General features: G+C 35.7%; 1 protein-coding gene across 3 annotated transcripts in view; it reads left to right on the top strand.

The window, feature by feature from the left end:
• The window catches only part of LOC138704526 (uncharacterized), a 196,136-nt gene that overhangs the window by 74,799 nt on the left and 100,927 nt on the right, over nucleotides 1-20,410 (top strand). For 2 of the 3 annotated variants that reach the window (XM_069832521.1, XM_069832503.1), the window contains exon 2: nucleotides 18,499-18,604. In XM_069832521.1, the coding sequence (XP_069688622.1) occupies nucleotides 18,591-18,604 (14 nt within the window). In that variant the 5' untranslated portion in view covers nucleotides 18,499-18,590. Of the gene's footprint in view, nucleotides 1-4,213; nucleotides 4,231-18,498; nucleotides 18,605-20,410 lie in introns of those variants that run through there. The other variant, XM_069832512.1, reaches the window with a different exon arrangement.

Below are 20,410 nucleotides of genomic sequence, written 5' to 3'. Positions count from 1 at the left end.
AATTTAGTTCAAATCTTTTTTGCAGAAAATATTTGACTGAGGTCTTAGCCAAGATCAACTGGTCAACTGGTCGATGTTTATACGGGGTGGACCGTAAGTAATGTCATTAATATCAGGAAGTTATTCTTTGAGATATTAAAAAAAAGTGAAATACAATTTTGCTCGTTTTTGTTTCCTTTTAGAGATAAAAATTGTTTTATATGAAACATTTCAGAATGTGTTTTGGGAAAGCCATTAACTTAATTTCCAATATGCTCAGTGAATTCAAAAGAGCAGTGTATTATGATAATACATGATTGAAAGAATTTTAGTTTTGTCTTTTAAATTTGCAGAAATTTGATTCGAACAAATGTAACTTTTTTGCAAAGGAATTTTACAATGTTACATTTCTTCAGATCAAATTTCTGCATATTTAAAGTACAATTCTAAACTTCTTTCAATAATTTATTATCATAATACACTACTCCATTAAGATGACTGGACAAATTGAGAATAAAATCAATGACTTTCCCAAAACACGCTCTGAAATGTTTCATATAAAACAATTTTTATATCGAAAAGGAAGCAAAAACCAACAAATTTGTATTTAACTTTTTTGTTTGAAATATCTTAAGGAATAATCATCTGAAAGTAATGAAATTACTTACGGTTCCGTTACGTGTACTTAAATGAGACAGGCTCATGTCAGTAGATTTACTGACATGTAAAAGAAATCCTGCGGGACAAAATTCCGACACACCGGCGACTCTGATATAACCTGGATAGTTGCGAGTGTCGTTAAATGAAACATAAAAATTATACACTTTAACTATGCTTAAGTAGATAAGAAGGTTTGAATTGTTACATTGATCTCATATATTTCCTCTGACATGAATTTAATTGAATATCGAGAATTACCGGTAAGTGGACAGTAAACCAGTCCCTGGCAGAACTTGTCGCTGATTGGAAACTCTCTCGCGGTGGGTTCAAGTTTCCTTTAGTTGCAAATTCGTCTTCCCAAATACGTCGACGGTCTGGTCTAGTTCACAGCAGGTCTGGAGGAATTCCGTCCACGTCAAAGCTCAATTTATGCGGCTGTGAATGAATGTGCATAATAAATCGTTTCCGTACATATACAGTAAGTGCCTGCAGACTGTGTTCTCAATTAGCTGACGCATTCTCACCAAAGGAGTCTCGGTTCAATGTTCGGTATTTCTTCTAAGATTCGTGAGCTCGATTTTCTTCCAGTACTTCGACTTTCCTGCTATTTTCATTTTCTGATACTGCAAAATTCTTCTTCTACTACTATTACTACTACTACCACTACTACTATTACTACTACTGCTGCTGCTGCTGCTGCTACTACTACTGCTACTGTTGCTGCTATTACTACTGCTGCTATTGCTGCTACTACTGCTGCTGCTGCTACTACTTCTGCTGATACTACTACCACTACTGCTGTAACTACTGCTTCTACTACTACTGCTACTACTACTACTGCTGATACTACTACCACTACTGCTGTAACTACTGCTTCTACTACTACTACTACTGCTGATACTACTACCACTACTGCTGTAACTACTGCTTCTACTACTACTACTACTGCTGATACTACTACCACTACTGCTGTAACTACTGCTTCTACTACTACTGCTACTACTACTATTGCTCATACTACTACCACTACTGCTTCTACTACTACTGCTACTAATACTACTGCTGATACTACTACCACTACTGCTGTAACTACTGCTTCTACTACTACTGCTACTACCACTACTGCTGTAACTACTGCTTCTACTACTACTGCTACTACTACTACTGCTGATACTACTACCACTACTGCTGTAACTACTGCTTCTACTACTACTGCTACTAATACTACTGCTGATACTGCTACAACTACTGCTGTAACTACTGCTTCTACTACTACTGCTACTACTACTACTCATACTACTACCACTACTGCTGTAACTACTGCTTCTACTACTACTGCTCATACTACTACCACTACTGCTGTAACTACTGCTTCTACTACTGCTACTACTACTACTGCTACTACTACTACTGCTGATACTACTACCACTACTGCTGTAACTACTGCTTCTACTACTACTGTTACTACTGCTGCTGCTGCGATTACTGCTGATACTACTGCTACTACTACTACTACTACTGTTGCTCTTACTGCTGCTATTGCTACTACTACTACTGTTGATACTACTACTACTGCTATTACTACTGCTACTGCTACTACTACTACTACTGCTACGACTACTGCTGCTACTACTACTACTGCTACTACTGCTCTACTACTACTGCTGATACTACTACTAGTGGTGCCATTACTACTACTACTACTACTGCTGCTGCTACTACTACAACTACTGCTGCTCTACTACTACTGCTCATGCTACTACCACTTGTGGTGCTACTACTACTACTACTGCTGTTACTACTACTACAGCTGTTACTACTACTACTACTACTGCTGCTACTCTACTACTACTGCTGATATTACTACTACTAGTGGTGCTACTACTACTACTGCTACTACTACTACTACTGCTACTACTGCTACTGCTGCTCTACTACTACTACTGCTCATGCTACTACCACTTGTGGTGCTACTACTACTACTACTGCTGCTACTACTACAGCTGCTGCTACTACTACTACTGCTACTCTACTACTACTGCTGATACTACTACCACTAGTGGTGCTACTACTACTACTACTACTACTACTACTACTGCTTACTACAGCTGCTACTACTACTGCTACTGCTGCTCTACTACTACTAGTAGTGCTACTACTACTAGTGGTGCTACTACTACTACTGCTGCTTCTGCTGCTACTACTGCTACTGCTGATACTACTACTAGTGATGCTACTACTACTACTACTACTGCTGCTGCTGATACTACTACTAGTGGTGCTACTACTACTACTGCTGCTACTACTACTACTGCTACTAGTACTACTGCTACTGCTGCTCTACTATTACTACTACTGCTGCTGATACTACTACTAGTGGTGCTACTACTACTACTACTACTACCACTGCTCCTGCTGCTGATACTACTACTGATACTACTGCTACTACTACTACTACTACTACTACTGCTGTTGCTACTACTATTATTACTACTACTACCACTAATACTACTGCTATTGCTACTGCTACTGCTACTACCCTTAATTATTAGGGGAAGTTACATGGTTCAGTTAAAATGTTTTAATTGCAGAGAGTAATGTCTTATAATTCTGCTTCCTGTGAGACATCTGAAAACGAATGTGACATTTTAGCACAGATAGATGAATATACAGAGTTTTTACAAATTAACGCATAATTGCAATTAAAACTGAATGAGGGGATTTTGAACAAAGCTCAGACACGTCAAACCTTGTATTTATGATGGAATTTTTTTTTACATCTTCATGGAAATACACATTTTTGGCACTCTTGACAGCGATGTAATTATGTCTTCTGTATGTCAGTCCGTATGTATACAGTTTTCTGCCTTCTAGGAATGTTGCATGTGAACAGTAATAATGTTTAGTAAGAATAAATGTATTTTACCGCTTTCGTCGCCATTTATTCATCTGACTGATTTCAAAAGAAAGTTCAATAACTGTCACCTGTACATATTGCATTGTTCCGTTTCAGAAAATTTCTGTGTTCGATTCCATGTGCTGGCCACTTTGTTTAACATTTCATTGTTTTCTAACTTTATTTACTTTCGTCAGGACTTGTCTTTATTTTTTATGTAAATGACTATATATTGGAACAGGAATATTGCCAGCATCACAAATCGAATCTGCAATGATGTCATATACTTGATAATAGACCTTGTATGTGGTTCTTCATTCACCATCTTCAGCAGCAGGCCTATAAAGCTCGTTTCTGTTTAATGAGGAATGAAACTATTCGAACCATCGTTTCCTTGATCTATCAGTGGTTATGTTATGTGTGATTTGTATTCAAGCAGCCTACATATTTTGGTATCGGGGGATCTCCCTTTCTATTTACAAGTCCCAACCAGTTTTATCGCTATTGCTTCATTTTGTGTATTAATTTAAATGAAGTTACACCTTTTTCTGCTTGTTCCGTAACCTACAGTTGTCTAGTCGGGAAAACCCGGCTATTAGGACCGGAAGAGCGTTTAGTGTTGGCTTTTAATCCACCTTGAGAGGTACACATCGCGCGGAGGCTTTATCTTGAGCGAAAGCTAGTGGAAGTGATCGGTATGTATGAAGCATGCGTTATACTGATTTTTACAAACTGTAGCTTCAACACATCAGTTGTATAACATGAGGTATACGATATTTATTTATTTATTTATTTATTTATTTATTTATTTATTTATTTATTTATTTATTTATTTATTTATTTATTTATTTATTTATTTATTTATTTATTTAATTATTCATTCATTCATTCATTCATTCATTCATTCATTTATTTATTTATTTATTTATTTATTTATTTTGCTAATAATTATAATATAACATATATTATATATAGAAAAAACTTTAGCTCGCCCTTGTAAGAGGAGAACTCGTGCTCAGGGGAGGATTCCTGAATTGAAATTAATAAGTATATAATACAATTTGTCTTATGTCTACTATGCAATTAGAATATATAAATTTAAATTTACAATTTTTCAATTTTTATAAAATCCATACATAACTTTTTAAATTTAATACTAGAACTATTAGAATTGACAAGATGAGGATATTTAAATATAAATTTGTTATATATTCTTGGGCCAAAATTACTACTATGATTAAATACTGTAACAGTGTTCCATTTTGGTTCAAACAATCTTGAAGAATTCATACCTTTTGTTTCATAACTATGAGAATACAATTCAAAATTATTTCGATTTTTATATACGAATTTTATTAATACAATATAATAAATTTGTCTTACGTTAAGTACATTAAAGTCTAAAAACAAATTTTGAGATGGAAAATCAATAGGTTTATGAAGACATATTGTAATTATTTTCTTCTATAATAAATAAAGTGGATTAAAATTAGATTTAAATGAGCTACCCCATCCATACATAATTACCGATTGAAATAAAGTTAAATATATTGTGCGTAATAAACTTATTGACAAGTAATTCCTCAATAAAACAAAATAATATACTATTTTACGTAATTTATTAAAAAGGTAATTAATGTGTTGGTTCCATTTTAAATGATTATCGAAAATTATGCCTAAATACTTAACTTCAGAGGACTCTTTAATAATCGGACATTTACACTGTATAAGACAACAATCAGAATTATGTAATTTAATACTTAATATAGATGTAGGAGGTTTGTTACATTTTTCACATAATGAGAATGGAATAATTATGGTTTTATTTTCGTTGATAGAAAGGTAATTTATGTCAAACCATTTTTTTACTAATCTAAGTCCATTATTTGAATTATTACATGCATCATTTTCCTGTAGAGGAACGCCCGTTCTTTAATTCTAATGTCTACTTACGTCATCAAGCGCTCAAAATGTAGCTACCCCGAGTAGACCAGATATTCTTGAGTGAAAAACAGGACACCTAGTTCAAAAAGCAGGACACAAAAGCATTTATAGATGTGCTATTTCGTAGGACGTTTATAGATTCAAAAGTAACATTTAAGTTCCGAATTGATATTCTTTAATTTGCTTAGGCATATACTAAATAATATCTGTGTAATAAAAGAAAATGATTAAAATACAGTTAGGCTAAAACAAAAAAATACAACTACAGTATAATACAGTACATTTTAGAGCCAGCGGTATACAGAAGCATGCTGTACACGAAAAAAATACCAACCTATTTCTTTCACCAAATTTTACATGTAGGCCTAATTACAAAAAACTACTTCACTCGCCATATATTTGCTGACATGACTGAAACAATGGCATTCACTATGCTCGGGAGAATAATGTCATATATTACAGTTTTACTGATTCTGATTTTCAGGTGGGAAAAATTGAAATTAGCTCAGCCTCGTGTTACTGATAGTGCCGCGGAACATGCTACTGTTTATGCACGCAAATCGACCGATTTCATGAACAAAGCGTTATCTGCCATGAATAATTATTATTCGAGGCTTGTATTCCAAATAGAATATTGACCAGTGACGGTAATACACTTGGAGCACTATTATGCCGTTGGAGTTGAGTCTCTGCATGAAATATATGGACAGAAAACTGAAGTTTTATTCGCAGTTCAGAATTATGTTTTGAAATGTAATTATTGATAATTATTGGGACTCTTTATAAAAATACAATAAATAATATTAAAATGTTCAATTTTATCACTTATCAATTTAATATTAACATTTCTTAATACATGTTAAATATTACAAATAATGTATAAACGTTTTCGCCTTTTACGGCATCATCAGATCTTTATTACATCATTATTACAGTAAGTACATATTATTACTAATTATTATAACACCAATTTGATGGTTTACTATAAGAGAAAACAAAAATTCCACTTCGTAATTTAGATATCGTAGAAGCAAATTGTATCTGATGATGCCGTAAAGGCGAAAACGTTTGTACATTATTTATCTTTAACATGTATTAACAAATGTTAATATTAAATTGATAAGTGATAAAATTGAACATTTTAACATTATTTATTGTATTTAATAACTGACTTATCTTTAAATAAAAACATGAATTGTAAATTTTCGTAAAAATGCAGATATTAAAAAAATTTAAAATAATAAATATGGACGATAAGACAGACCTTCAAAATATGGACATGACCTGCTAAATACATTGGAAAAGATTAAAAAACGGGCTCTCAAGTATTGTCGGAAAAATTCGCCATTAAAATGGGACACACTCACGGACAGGAGAACGCGAATTCGATTATGCGCACTTTTCAAGACATACAGAGGTGAGCCTGCCTGGAGAGAAATAAAAAATAGGTTGCAGCCGCCAAATTACTCTTCAAGGAACGACCACTCTTATAAATTGAGGGAAAGAAGGCAGAGGACGGACACTGGAAAGTTTTCTTTTCTCAATCGTACTATCAGGGACTGGAATGCTTTACCTGCAAACTTACTAAAGGCTTTACCTACAACCAAAAATGTATTTAAAAATAGGCTTAAGGATTTTACTAATAGACGATAATTATACACAGTATTTAAAGGGTGTAATTGATATTTTGTTATTGAAGTGTTCTATCAGTGAAGAATTATGTTGTGTCAGTGAAGTGTGTTGAATAAGTGAAACGTGTTCCTGTCAGTGAAGCTTTATAGTTTATAGTGGCAGTGCAAAGTATTTGAACAGTGAAATGTTTTTGAAGTGCTAGTGAAATCATGATAGAATCAGTGAAATGTGTCGTAGTTCCAGTGCAGTGAGTGAGTGACAGCGAAATGAGTGTAGTGTTGAAAGGTACTTGTGCAGATATGAACATATCATACTCGTGGGTTTTAGTTCGAACATAGGTTTAAGGTACAAATTGGATTTACTTTAAATGTTATTTTAACTGATCGTGCTTCATTTAATTTAGGATGTTCCCTGTTGTTATTATTATTATTATTATTATTATTATTATTATTATTAATTATTGTTAGTATTAATTATTAGTATTATTATTAATTGTATTTTTTATTAATTGTGTTTATTATTGTCATTATTGAGTGTAATTAGTTACCACTGCCACCGGGTATATACCCATTGCGGTCTGAATAAATACATACAAATACGGACAGTTGGTAACCCTAACCCGAGACGTGGAACCGGATTCATTTTCGTTTAAGTGTTGAGAGGGTAGGTCTACTAAACTGCTCTTTTTTCGTGTGTGCACTGTGCAGTTATAGGCCTATTGCTACTATATTACAGAGGCACCTATGTGTAAATTTGTTGTAGTGTCTTTATTTTGTCATAATGATAAATCTTGACTTTACATTAAAGTAACAAAGATGTATGAGGACAGAACTATTGGTTTTACAGTATATTGTAGCACCGCGCTCTCTCGGTCTGACCCTACAGTTCTCATTTACGCTATCAGGAAACCTAAAGACAATGTTTGCGTGAACAACATCCACACTTGGAAGCACAGTGTTATAAACAGTATTCGAAGGGAGATGGTTCTTGCGTAAATTTCTAAGTACGAATTTCGCCGTGTGTACAAGAGTTTCAAAGTTGCGAAGGATGCCTACCTGCAAATTTGCAGCAGTCTCTAGGTAATTGTCAATGCTGCACGCTATGTTTATTTTACAGTATTACCTACGCTTAGTCAGCGTTTTCGAGATTTGCCGGACGTATGGAATATATTGCCTGGGGCAGCAAGGAAATAATCTCTCTGTATTGCCGCCTTGGTAACTCAGTTGGGAGAGCACTGACGTACGATGACCGCGGACCCAAATTCAAATCTCGGCGATTTCGGAGTTGTATTTGTAGTCCACAAAGACTTTAGAATCGGCTCTTAATCTTTTAATCCACCTTGAGGGGAAGTAGATATATATCGCGCGGGATATCTTCATAGCGATAGGGACCGTTAGACAAGAAGTAGTGGCGCAATATGCATGCGTTATACTGATTTCTGTACAAAAAAATATAGCCTAATATAAAAATAAATTATTATTAGTTTTAATATTTAATAAAAATATTGGTCTTGTAAACCAAAAGTAAGGACTGTAGACACAATACATCAGATCAGGGATTCCCGGACGTATTTCCGAATTCTGTTTTCCGAAAGGTCTTATTTCCGAAATCAGACTATTCCGAATGGTCTTCATTCCGAATGCGTTGTTTCTGATACAGCAATATGTCCGAAACCAAATAGGGTAGATGAGGGTAATTGTAAACAGGGGGTAATTGTAAACAAATGCTGTGAGAAATACAAAACTGTCAATATAAAAATTTTAATTCGGGGGAATATTTAAATTAACATGTTGGCTAACCTAAAAAGCAGTTTGGCGCCAAATAGGAGTAACTACTTAGTTGTGAACGAATGTTTTGTAAGAGTCTACAAAAAAGTTGAGAAAGAATTCTGCTTCACCTTCATTTTTGGCATTGTAAGTAAACGTACAGTGCTATTTTTTAAGAATATATTGTTTTTATGAGTAATGTATAGTAGTTAACATTTATTACAATGGTTTTGAGAGCTTCCATAACCTCAGTTCATTAAATTATGTCGTGTTTACATTTTCCCCATAGTTTTAATTGCTTGGGGATAATTGAAGAGTCCACTGCAAGAATGATGGATGTCATTTGGAATACATTTTTCAGGAGAAGCAATTGAAAGTTTAAAATGCTTAGCGTTCAAAGCTTAACTGTGATTTTCCGATCATTACTGGATAATGACTATCAGTGTTAATGCCATATAATTCTCTATGTACATTCTATATGTCTTAAGCTATGCATTGACAGTCTTGGTTCATTTTCGACAAGAAAGTGACATCCATCATTCTTGCAGTTGACTCTTCAATTGTAAACATGTTTTACTATGGTCACATTTCATACTTTTCAGTAATCAAAGAGACCCCAACCCAACTACACTGTAGAGGATTTAGAGAGTGTTGTCACTGATGTTAAAAATAGTAACTAGAGTTATTGTGAAGCTCAGGAGAGGTACTGAGTTCCTATATCGTCATTATATCATAGGTTAAAGGGATGAAATGTACCAGTGACCAAAATTGGAGTTGGAAGGAGTACAGCTCTTTCTTCTGAAACAGGACAAAAAATGTTCAATGTCTGATAGCCCGTGCGAAAATTGGTGTTTACAATTACCCCCCCTCTCAAAGGGGTAAATGTAAACAGGTGGGGTAAATGTAAACTAGCAATTAAATTAAAATCTGAAAAAAAGTCAACCTCATTATTTTAAATTCATTTTCAGGGAAAAGAAAGATCTAAAAATAATACAATGTTTCTTTGTCATAGCCACCGGCGTGGCTCAGTCGGTTAAGGCACTTGCCTGCCGGTCTGAAGGTGCGTTCGGGCGCGGGTTCGATCCCCGCTTGGGCTGATTACCTGATTTGGTTTTTTCCGAGGTTTTCCCCAACCGTAATGTGAATGGAAGGTAATCTATGGCGAATCCTCGGCCTCATCTCGCCAAATATCACCTCGCTGTCACCAATCTCATCGACGCTAAATAACCTAGAAGTTGATACAGCGTCGTTAAATAACCAACTAAAATAAATTCTTTGTCATGCTTACCGTTACCGAGGGTTGTATAATGTTGAAATGCATTTGAAATCAGTGAAAAGTGTTTACAATTACCCTGGTCTACCATATTCTCGATTCCGAAATGAAAATCCCTACAGCAATATAAACAATGTTTACTGAATGCATTGTTCTTCTTCTTCAAAATTCAACTTAAATTCTTCCAAATTTTTAAGTACTTCAGCACTTATAATGCAGGCGGGACGAAAAATAATCCCAGAACCAAAGGGGAGAAGATGCTGTTGTTGGAAAGATATGTATATTATAAAAGCAAAATCGGATCCGCGGGGACGGATTATTGAGTATGTAGGAGGGTCCACGTAAAAGAGTGAGCTTCTGGAGTAGTCACTACTACTGGTGGAAATATTGATGTCACAAAAGGCCCTTCCGAGCACACGCACCCTCCAAATAGAGAAGAGGCGTAAGCCGAAAATTGTGAAAGGACTGAAGCGGAAAGCAGCAGAAAATCCCGAGCGCAGTCCAGCTCAAGTATTAGAGCTGAGACGAGATGTTATGGCACCAAAATGCGCGAAGTTTTAAATTGCCGGCCAGCAGGGTAGAGGAGTGGGGGTTGTTCTCAAGCTCAGAGCGGCAGGCATATCCGTTTCATCTCTTTCCAAAAACATTCGTCTTACCTTAGTATCACCACTTTCCTACTCAAGAGTCCGAAAATACCTAATGGAATTACGCCCGCTATTCCATCTTTATATTCTTATTCTCCGTCCGAATCAGACGACTGATCTGTGCTGGAATCAGATATCCCTAAGTTTATGGAAATATCCCTAAGTTTATGGAAATGTTCTCCAAAATACTGTCCATCACGTGCTCACTTTCAATGTAATTGTTCTCTACTTTCTTCACATAATCATAAACCGATATCCAATCTTGGAAGAAGCGATTGCAGAGTCGGCCTCTGCTTATGCGTAGCGTAGAAATTATAAATGAGTCTTCTTATGACTTCCTCATCAAAACTGTCTACAGCTGCAACAATCTTCTTCTTCGGCTATGATTTTTCCGGACTGGAGAAAGATCTGCTGTTCCTGCCTCAATATTTTTCCCTTCTTTCCTGATTCTTGCCAAGGTTCGCTTTGAAATACCAGTGGCAGCCAGTACCCTTGCAAACACGCTTTTCAATGGAATTGGTATTCCGTTTACAGCCTCTTCTGACATGAATTTCCATACAGTGTATGCTATTTCATGTCCTTGACTGTGAGCTACTCTATGATTTCACACCTTAGACAATGCCATAATGAGGGCGCTCAGAAGGACAATGTTTTCAATGTTAGCAATAGCGGCAGTAGCAGAACGATCTGAACACTCGGAATGCTAGTAACCAACTAACCCAACACTCCTCCAGTTGAGTGTGAGGGCGAGTCCAAGCAAACGAACTAAAATGCGTCCCTCGCGCCGATGCCATAACTTCTCGTCCGGGCTCTACCACAGTCTACTATATACAGTCGCGAAGCTCAATATGTAGTAAAAATGCAAACATGGGTAGTTGCCCACCACTAGGATCGCTACTATCGCCTAATCATCGGAGATCTCTCTCGTAGCAGACGACAAAATATGTTACACTTTCGTTGTCGTGTTCTTTTGGAAAAATTAACACCTTCCTTCCATTATTGAAATATTAAATGCATAAAGTTAATTTATTATTTTAATTAAGCATATTAAATTCCACCATAAACTCGAAGATACCTGCAAGAAATAGGTTAATATTATTTTTGTTTGTGCAAAACGAACTGAAATTTACTATAATCGCTTCACTCATTCAAGATTATAGCGATAATTAACTATGAAACCAATAAATATTAATTTGCATTTCCCTTTACAGCAATAATAATGGAAATATGAATTAATGGAGTAACTTGTACCGGTACTTGTAGTGTAGGCTTACGTAGTTAACAAAGTGGGATGAGGTTAAGCAATAATAATCCCACCAGAATTGAAAATAAAACGTGATCAATAAATTTCGTTGAAACAAACTTAATTTTTCTACGTCTCTAGTAAAATATTATTATTCCAATTGTATTTTAGCCATTAACATTTTCATTACAACCAATAACGAACTTTTCACAAGCATCAATGTGAAATACGCAACGAGCTAGCACTCGATGGAAATACGACACAGTCCAAAGTTGACCGTGGACAGTCTATTGTTTCTAGTTGCTAACCGCTTGGAGCGCTTTATCACGAGATTTGCAAAAAATCACCTCAAGCTTCGCGACTGTATATAGTAGACTGTGGTATTACGCACCGAACTGCGGTATATTCCATCGAGATTGCTGGCATTGCTGCCAGAGAGAAGTAATTTAAACAAGACGATGAGAAGAGAAAGATAACGCCACCTCCCACTTAACCCTACTGCATTGAACAACCTTCCGTAACTGATTCCAAGTGGTTGCTGGAAAAGAACAGCCGACTTCGACTTTCTATTACGTCATACAAGAACCGCAGAAGGAGCAAGGAGACACGGAGACCATGGTTAGTGAGTTCCAAATGGGGCGGACTGTGCGGATACAACCAAAGAAGTGGCTTCGCCTACATAAATCCATTCGCAATATCGTCCTACAATATTACCACTTACAAGGAAGAAGGTCGCCTCTTGGGATATGTGAGAGCTTTAGGACATCAGTTTATTCTGTAAATTACTTGTTGGAATATGCACAATAAAATATGTTATTATAACAATTTCTATAAAGATAATTCCTTCCGAATCTTTGTTTTCGAAATGGTGAATAATATTTGTTTTCGGAAATACTGTTATATCGGAAACAACGCATTTGGAATGAAGGCCATTCGGAATAGTCTGATTTCGGAAATAAGACCGTTCGCAAAACTGGTTTCGGAAATACGTCCGGGAACGCAGATGAGGTATATGATGAATAGACACCGGATTTTAAAGGGACAATTTTTCTTCAAAAAAGGACAAAAAAAAAAAAGAAAGGGAAAGTTATAGCTAAAAAAAAAAGGGCCTGAAAAAAGACTATATATACTCACCAAAACACACTTCAGCACATTCATGGATATACATGGCACATTTATCTCTTCACAACATAAGGAAAGTGTTGTATTTGATATGGTCAAAAAATTACTTCAAAAAGGACGGTATTACTCCCTCAAAAGGCTGCTATTTTAATTGGAATCACACTTCAGCACATTCATGGATACACATAGCACACACAAGCTTATATTTATCGCTTCACAACATAAGGAAAGTGTTGTATTTGATCACATTCAACATTTCAATATGTTTCTGCCTCTTTGAATGCAGAATATCTTTATAAACAGAAAATGATCGCTCAACATCAACTGAAACCAGAGGTGAAGATTTTCTTTTTATCCTGAACTTTAAATCATCACAATTTATTAGTTTTTCAATGTCTGGAATCAGAAGAAAAACGATATTTATTTTCGCTTTCTCAAGAAGTTATAGGCCTATCGGAAAAAATATAGGGAAACTATGTAAATGTTTGCGATATTCTGTCATAAAAGGATCAAAATAAGAGATGTTTTTTAAAAAGGTGAAAAAAGGGAATATGGACTAAAAAAAAAAGGAAATAAAGGGAAGTCAAAAACATAAATTGGTCGGTGGAAGATAGTTTTGAACATCGTAATTAATTATTTCATGTTTCGTGTTGAAATAAAAAAAAGGATTCCCTCTAAAATCAGGTCTCTAGTGATGAATGTTTGTATTTTCCGTGTACTAACTCCAAATCTTATTTATTTCTAACGTCCACTGACGTCACCCAGCGTTTAAAATATACCGCTCAAATGAGGGTTTTTATCTTGGTTTTCCCGTTTTTCCCTCGTAATTCCATTAATATTCTCCATAATTTCTCTTTAGTTATCATCTCCGCCTTGAACACAGGGCACCGCTGTGTTTGAGTAACGCCGAATCGATCATCCTAATGTCCAGTGTTGGAGTTAGTCCGAACATTGATAGATGACTGTGGTGGTGAAGTCTAGATAACTCATAGCCCTCAGGTTCATTCTTGCTTGACATGAAGATTCATGTAGATTTTTATTGGGTTATTTTACGACGCTGTCTCAACATCTAGGTTATTTAGCATGTAAATGAAATGACGGTGATAATGCCGGTGAAATGAGTCCGGGGTCCGCACCGAAAGTTACCCAGCATTTGCTCGTATTGGGTTGAGGGAAAACCCCTGAAAAAACCTCAACCAGGTAACTTGGCCCGACCGGGATTCGAACACGGGCCACCTGGTTTCGCGGCCATACGCGCTGACCGTTACTCGTGTAGATCTGTGAGATACAGTACACTACCATCAAGTCCATGACAAGAATTTGATGGCTGGAGAGGAATGCTGTCGAGCAGCACAATCGGCACGAAACTCATTTTATTACGGGTGCACAAAAAGCCTAGGCGTACTCCATGTCTCACCCAATAAGCACATCTATACGATTGATCAAACTGTATTTGTAATATTTCTCTGAATTTTCAGTCAGTTTTTTTTTTTTATCTAGGATTGCATAGTATATCCTGTTATACTTTACTGAAGTTTCATTTCTCCTGTCTCTGATCTTCATTTATTATTTTCTCTCGTGCGCTACAGAGGCGTTGAGAATGCAGTCACTGTGTAAATTGTAAGCAGTGTTCCGATGCTATGAGTCCAAGTAATGAAAATATTTAAGCAATAGTGAAATTAATGTAACAGGGGGAAACAAATTATTAAAAGAGATCTTTCTTCACAGATACTCCCTATCTTAGAGGTTCTGAAAGGAATTGCATTCCTTCCTCTCGATTATAAAGCGTCATATGACTGAGCTACGGTCCTGAGAAGAACAAACAAAGCCAAAAAGAACAGAACCCCACTACATTGGGGGCCAAATTATCTCCACGCTTGTGGAATGTGAAGTTAGTTCTAATTGAGGGGAAGACACAGCTGCTGTACCATCATTGCTCGTCACATTACCCTGTCAATCTCTATTCCGTTGTTGGAAGTCCCGCATCCAGACTGTATACATTCTTCTGACTTATTTGATGGAGTAGGCCTACTATTTCATGCGGGATATAGCTCGCCCAAAAATTGAGGATCGTGGGTTTCTTTTATAGTTATAGCAATTGAACATCTGTGCGTTAATACAAATGTATTCAAAAGTATTCTTCTGTGAAATAATTCAAAATATGTTATGTACAGTATGCCTACAATATATTATCGTTAGCAGATAATACATGAGACGAAATATGTAGACTAGGACCTATTTAATTGGAACTTTCTGCCTGTCAAAATAATTTGTTCATAATTATTATATGAAGAGTCCACTGCAAGAATAATGGATGTCATTTGGAATACATTTTGCAGGAGAAGCAATTGAAAGTTTGAAATGCTTAGCGCTCAAAGCTTAACTGTGATTTTCCGATCATTACTGGACAATGACTATCAGTGTTAATGGCATATAACTCTCTATGCACATTCTATATGTCTTAAGCTATGCATTGACAGTCTTGGTTCATTTTCGACAAGAAAGTGACATCCATCATTCTTGCAGTGGACTCTTCATATCGTAAAATGCAGAATTTTAATAAGATTATTTTTAATTATTAGGGGCCACATTCATAAACATTCTTAGCGCGGACTTCCGGTGGATGATCAGCGAACAAACGTTTTTCGTATTCATAAACCAGTGTTAGCGATATGCTGTGATATAAATCCTGTACAAATAATCAGGTCGATAGCCGGGGCTAGTTTAGTACGCTCGTAGAGCGGACTATGCATAGCACCCTAAGGGGTTAGGTACAGCTTACAGCAGTAAAATTTTGAAAATATTCAACATTTTTTTTCCTCCATTATTGTATCTTGTACAGTAATGAAAATTCGTATGTGTAAAACACTGACCTTCTGCTATATGAAAAAAAAAATGCTTTTACGATTTAAAAAAAATAATTTACATTTTTTTTTTCCAAAATTCAGTTCACTGTGCAGTGATGAAGTGTTTCCCACATAACTCGAAAACTATCCAACATTCTGTGATGAAATTTTGTGTGTGTATTTATGCATGTTATATCTACAAATATGATGCAAGATTATTTCTCTATCTTTGATAGATTGTCTGATAAAAAATAAAATCTTTAAAAAATTGTCAAATATGAGTATTTTCTTCTAACACAAAATAAAAAAAAATATTTATCAAGGAATGTAGTTGAAAGAGCATGATATTGTAAACATGAGTTTCAGCAATAAAATAAAAGCGAGAGAACATGAAAAAGTTAACAATTTATGAGTTGTGAGGGAAAAACTTCATCACTGCACAATGAACTACCACCATTAGGAATTTTGAAAACAAAAAAAAAAAATATATATATTTTTTTTAAATCGTAAAAATATTTTTTCATATAGCAGAAGGACCAATTTTCATTATTGTACAAGGTATAGTAATGGAGGAAAAAATGTTGAACATTTCCAAAAATTTTACTGCTGTAAGCTGTACCTAACCCCTTAAGGAATTGAGGGGTGCTCTGCAATAACAAGGTATATACACATATCTCAGTAGAATCGTCACAATTAATATATCACAATAATAAATTCAATAACGAGATTTTGACGAATAATACATGAAACTTATACAAATAAACTATCAATAATACTAATAAAAACGCAGATTTGCAAAGACCTTTCTTTGTTAATGAAAACAATGTCACTTTTACTGCCAAACACCCACTTCTTACACATACCTTGTTATTGCAGAGCAACCTTCAATTGGTATCCAACTAATTGATATCGCGAAGATAACACATACTTTCTCATATGTTTCATGCGTTTCGCAAGTTCCTTTATTAGGTTGAGAATGATATTATTCTCGTTCATATTATATTTTCTTGTAATACAGCTAAACAAATATTTATAAACGAAATTCTCCACTATATAACGAAATAAGAAGCATGATTTCGTTTTCTACCGCCACGGCGGCTCAGAAAGAAGGAAGATAGAGGCTGCAGAGATGAGCTTTTTTAGATTGGTTGCGGGGTTTACTCTCTTAGATCATAAAAGATCTGAAGACATACGTGCTGAACTTAAGATTCTTAACCGCAATGACAAATTATTACAATGTAAAGAAGACTGGAAAGAACATATTGAACGTATGCATGAAGACAGGTTCCCAAAATTACTTTTGAACCTTATAATAAATGGGAAGATCAGTTTCTACGAGAAGGAACGGACTAAATGGCCCAAACCTTGATGATGATGATGATGATGATGATGATGATGATGATGATGGACATCAGGCAACAAAGGGATTTTTCTCCAAGTACTCCGGTTTCCCTGTGACATCCCAATAATTCTCCACCATAATCATTATCATCGTTATTCATTAAGAGTGCAATAAAGAAGGGAAGTGGAGTAATGATGGCGAAATGAGTCCGAGGTCCAATGCCGAGTTACACTAAAATTCTGCTTCCATTGGTTGAGGGAAAACCTCGGAAATAATCTCAACCAAGTAACTTGCCTCCAACCAGATTCGAACCCGGGTTCACTCGGTTCACGGTCAAACGTGCTAACCGTTACTCCACAGCGGTAGACAAGAATGAAACTGTCCACACCTGTGGAGTAACGGTTAGTGTGTCTGGCCACGAAACCAGATGATGGCCCAAGTTCGATTCCCGGTCGGGCCAAGTTACCTAGTTGAGGTTTTTTTCAGGGGTTTTCCCTGAACCCAACATGAGCAAATGCTGAGTAACAATCGGTGCTGGACTTCGGACTCATTTCATCGACATTATCACCTTCATATCATTCAGACGCTAAATAACCTGATATTGATAAAGCGACGTAAAATAACATGCTAAAAAAAAAGAATGAAACTCAATAAACTTCCTGAAAAAGTCAATCATGAGCAACTACTAGCTAAAAGGCCTGGAATTTATATAAGAAAACGCATTGTGTAATTGAGTAAAGTTTAATACGAAAGATAAACGATCAAGTTCTAGAAATATTATGTGAGACATTTCTTCTATGTATGATTCACTAAATTATGTAGGATATTTCCTTAATTAACATTTAGTAATTAATTGGTACATTTTATCGTATATCATTATTTGCTTAATCCTCTTTTGTATTTGTCGTTATCTTGTTCACGGAAGATACATTTCCATGTTAATTTGATTTTATCAATATATTTTCATGTTTCTGAAGTTCGTGTATTAGTGATACGAGGAATATATTTTTTTTTAATTGAAAGCAGATCGTTTATACAAAAGAGTAAGGTAGCGGCCTGGGAATGGTAATTAAGGAACCCCGTGTTTGACATTATGTGTTTCTGTAGTAATAGTTGTGAACAGGAGATGAATATCACTTTTTGTCTTCCAGGATGATATTAAAATGGAACTTCCATCCGGCGGTGCCGATCCATCTGTCGACGAAGTCGGACATCGTCACTGAAGCCGGGCCCGAGGAGGGAAATGAGTTCGATCCCGTAAGTAGTATACATTGAGTGGACTGCCTACCATTTGGCTTGGATTGACCTGGACAATACCGTGCACTCACTCTCACAGCGGTCCGTTATGCACTCTATATGCGATCATTTTTTTAGGCCTGATAGTTGGCCATTGTGTTACTTTCGTGAATCCGACGCTGACTGGCGCACCGTTGAGTCTAAGCCCTCCAAAGCTAGGTCCCATCACCAGACGAGAACTTCAATAAGAGAGGAGTGAAGAGTGTTGATGCAATGGACGAGAGAAACGACAATATCCTGATAAAACCTTCTGCAACAGATATTTTCGTCCACCACAAATTCCGTCACAACCAGGCCGAAGATCGAATCCGGGTAGCCTTTATGGAAGACCAGCGTGCTAGCTAAGCCACAGACGCGTCTTACCCTCCTTTATAAAACAGGGTAATCGAGATAAGATCACAGTGGATATTGCTTTATAAGTAATGAGAATTGGATCTCAGCTTAGAATGAAATATGAAGATGAAGTTCTTGACTTTGAATCCATTTTTTTTTTCAGTCCGTTTAGAGAATGGTTGCAGAACTGGGGAAGAGAGGGGTGGAAGCATGGGGAAAGAGTTTGTTCCCCGCCCACAATCCTCCGGCCTTGAATTATGTATCTGTGAAGTCCGTAAGCACACTGAATACATATTTTCTCTCCCCCAACATATCCAATAACGTGTGGGGATTAAAGGAAGGGATGAGTCACGTGTTCCGGCTTGTGATGTGTGCCACATTTGTAGCACATTTTTGCATCCCTGGTTTAGAGTTACCTTGTCTTTTTGCCGTATACATGCTTAGATCTCCTGCCAGGACAGTGTTTTTAGTCACGGACGCTATCAACTTAGTTGGGTTTACTCCAAAATCGTTGAGACAATATTATGAAATATGTGTAGAATGCAATAATAAAATTATTGTTCTCTCTTTATTTTTTATTAAAATTTGTAAATTTATTTCATTCGCTTATTTTTTTCTAATTATAGTAAACAGATGTGATAAACCTGAGTGCTCGAATGGTGTTTGTAACAAAAACTCCCTTCCATACGTGAACAATGGAGACTAATGACCAAAAATATTATCCTCCTATTATTTTCAGACCAATGTAACAGCGTTTGTTGCATTATTTGCTAAACTTATTTTTATATTTTAAACAGTTTGTTGCCTTAGCAATGCAATATTACGAAACTGATTCTATGTTATTACCATTTTTTCCTTACAATGCACTATTGCGAAGCTGATTGTTTATGTTCTAAACCGTTTGTTACCTTAACCCCTTTAGGCCTGATGTACATTATAGTGTACATTGTTTCTTTTTTTCTTTTTTGGAATGGCTTCGATACTTTTAAATATTTTGAAAAATTCAATGTTATAGAAAATGAGAATATTATTTTGGATCACCAGAATGATTATGTGACCAGTTTTTTTTTCAATTCCTTTAAATATAAATTCAGGACTGAAGGGGTTAAGAATGCATTATTTGCTAAACAAGTCTTTATGTTTTAATTTAAAGGAACACTTATGTGAGTTCTAAAACTTCTACAATTTTCATAAAAAAATTTATGAAATAATTTAAACTACATAAATATGTGTACCATACTATATTCTGTACAAAATTTGGTGCCATTAGGGTTAATAGTTTCAAATTATATTTTTTTAAATACACGACGCTATATTGACGTCACTAGAAATGCTCGTTGCGGCTAAGTTTTCAAAATTTGTAGTTCATGTTCATCGAAAACTTGAAAATAACCGTGGGAATATAGATTAATTTGCTTTTGAACTCAGTCTAAA

Source organism: Periplaneta americana, chromosome 1, assembly GCF_040183065.1.
Source record: "Periplaneta americana isolate PAMFEO1 chromosome 1, P.americana_PAMFEO1_priV1, whole genome shotgun sequence".
In the NCBI taxonomy this organism is placed as follows: Eukaryota; Metazoa; Arthropoda; class Insecta; order Blattodea; family Blattidae; genus Periplaneta; species Periplaneta americana.
The sequence above is the reverse complement of the archived record's forward strand: the minus strand, read 5'-3'. Positions and strand labels throughout refer to the sequence as shown.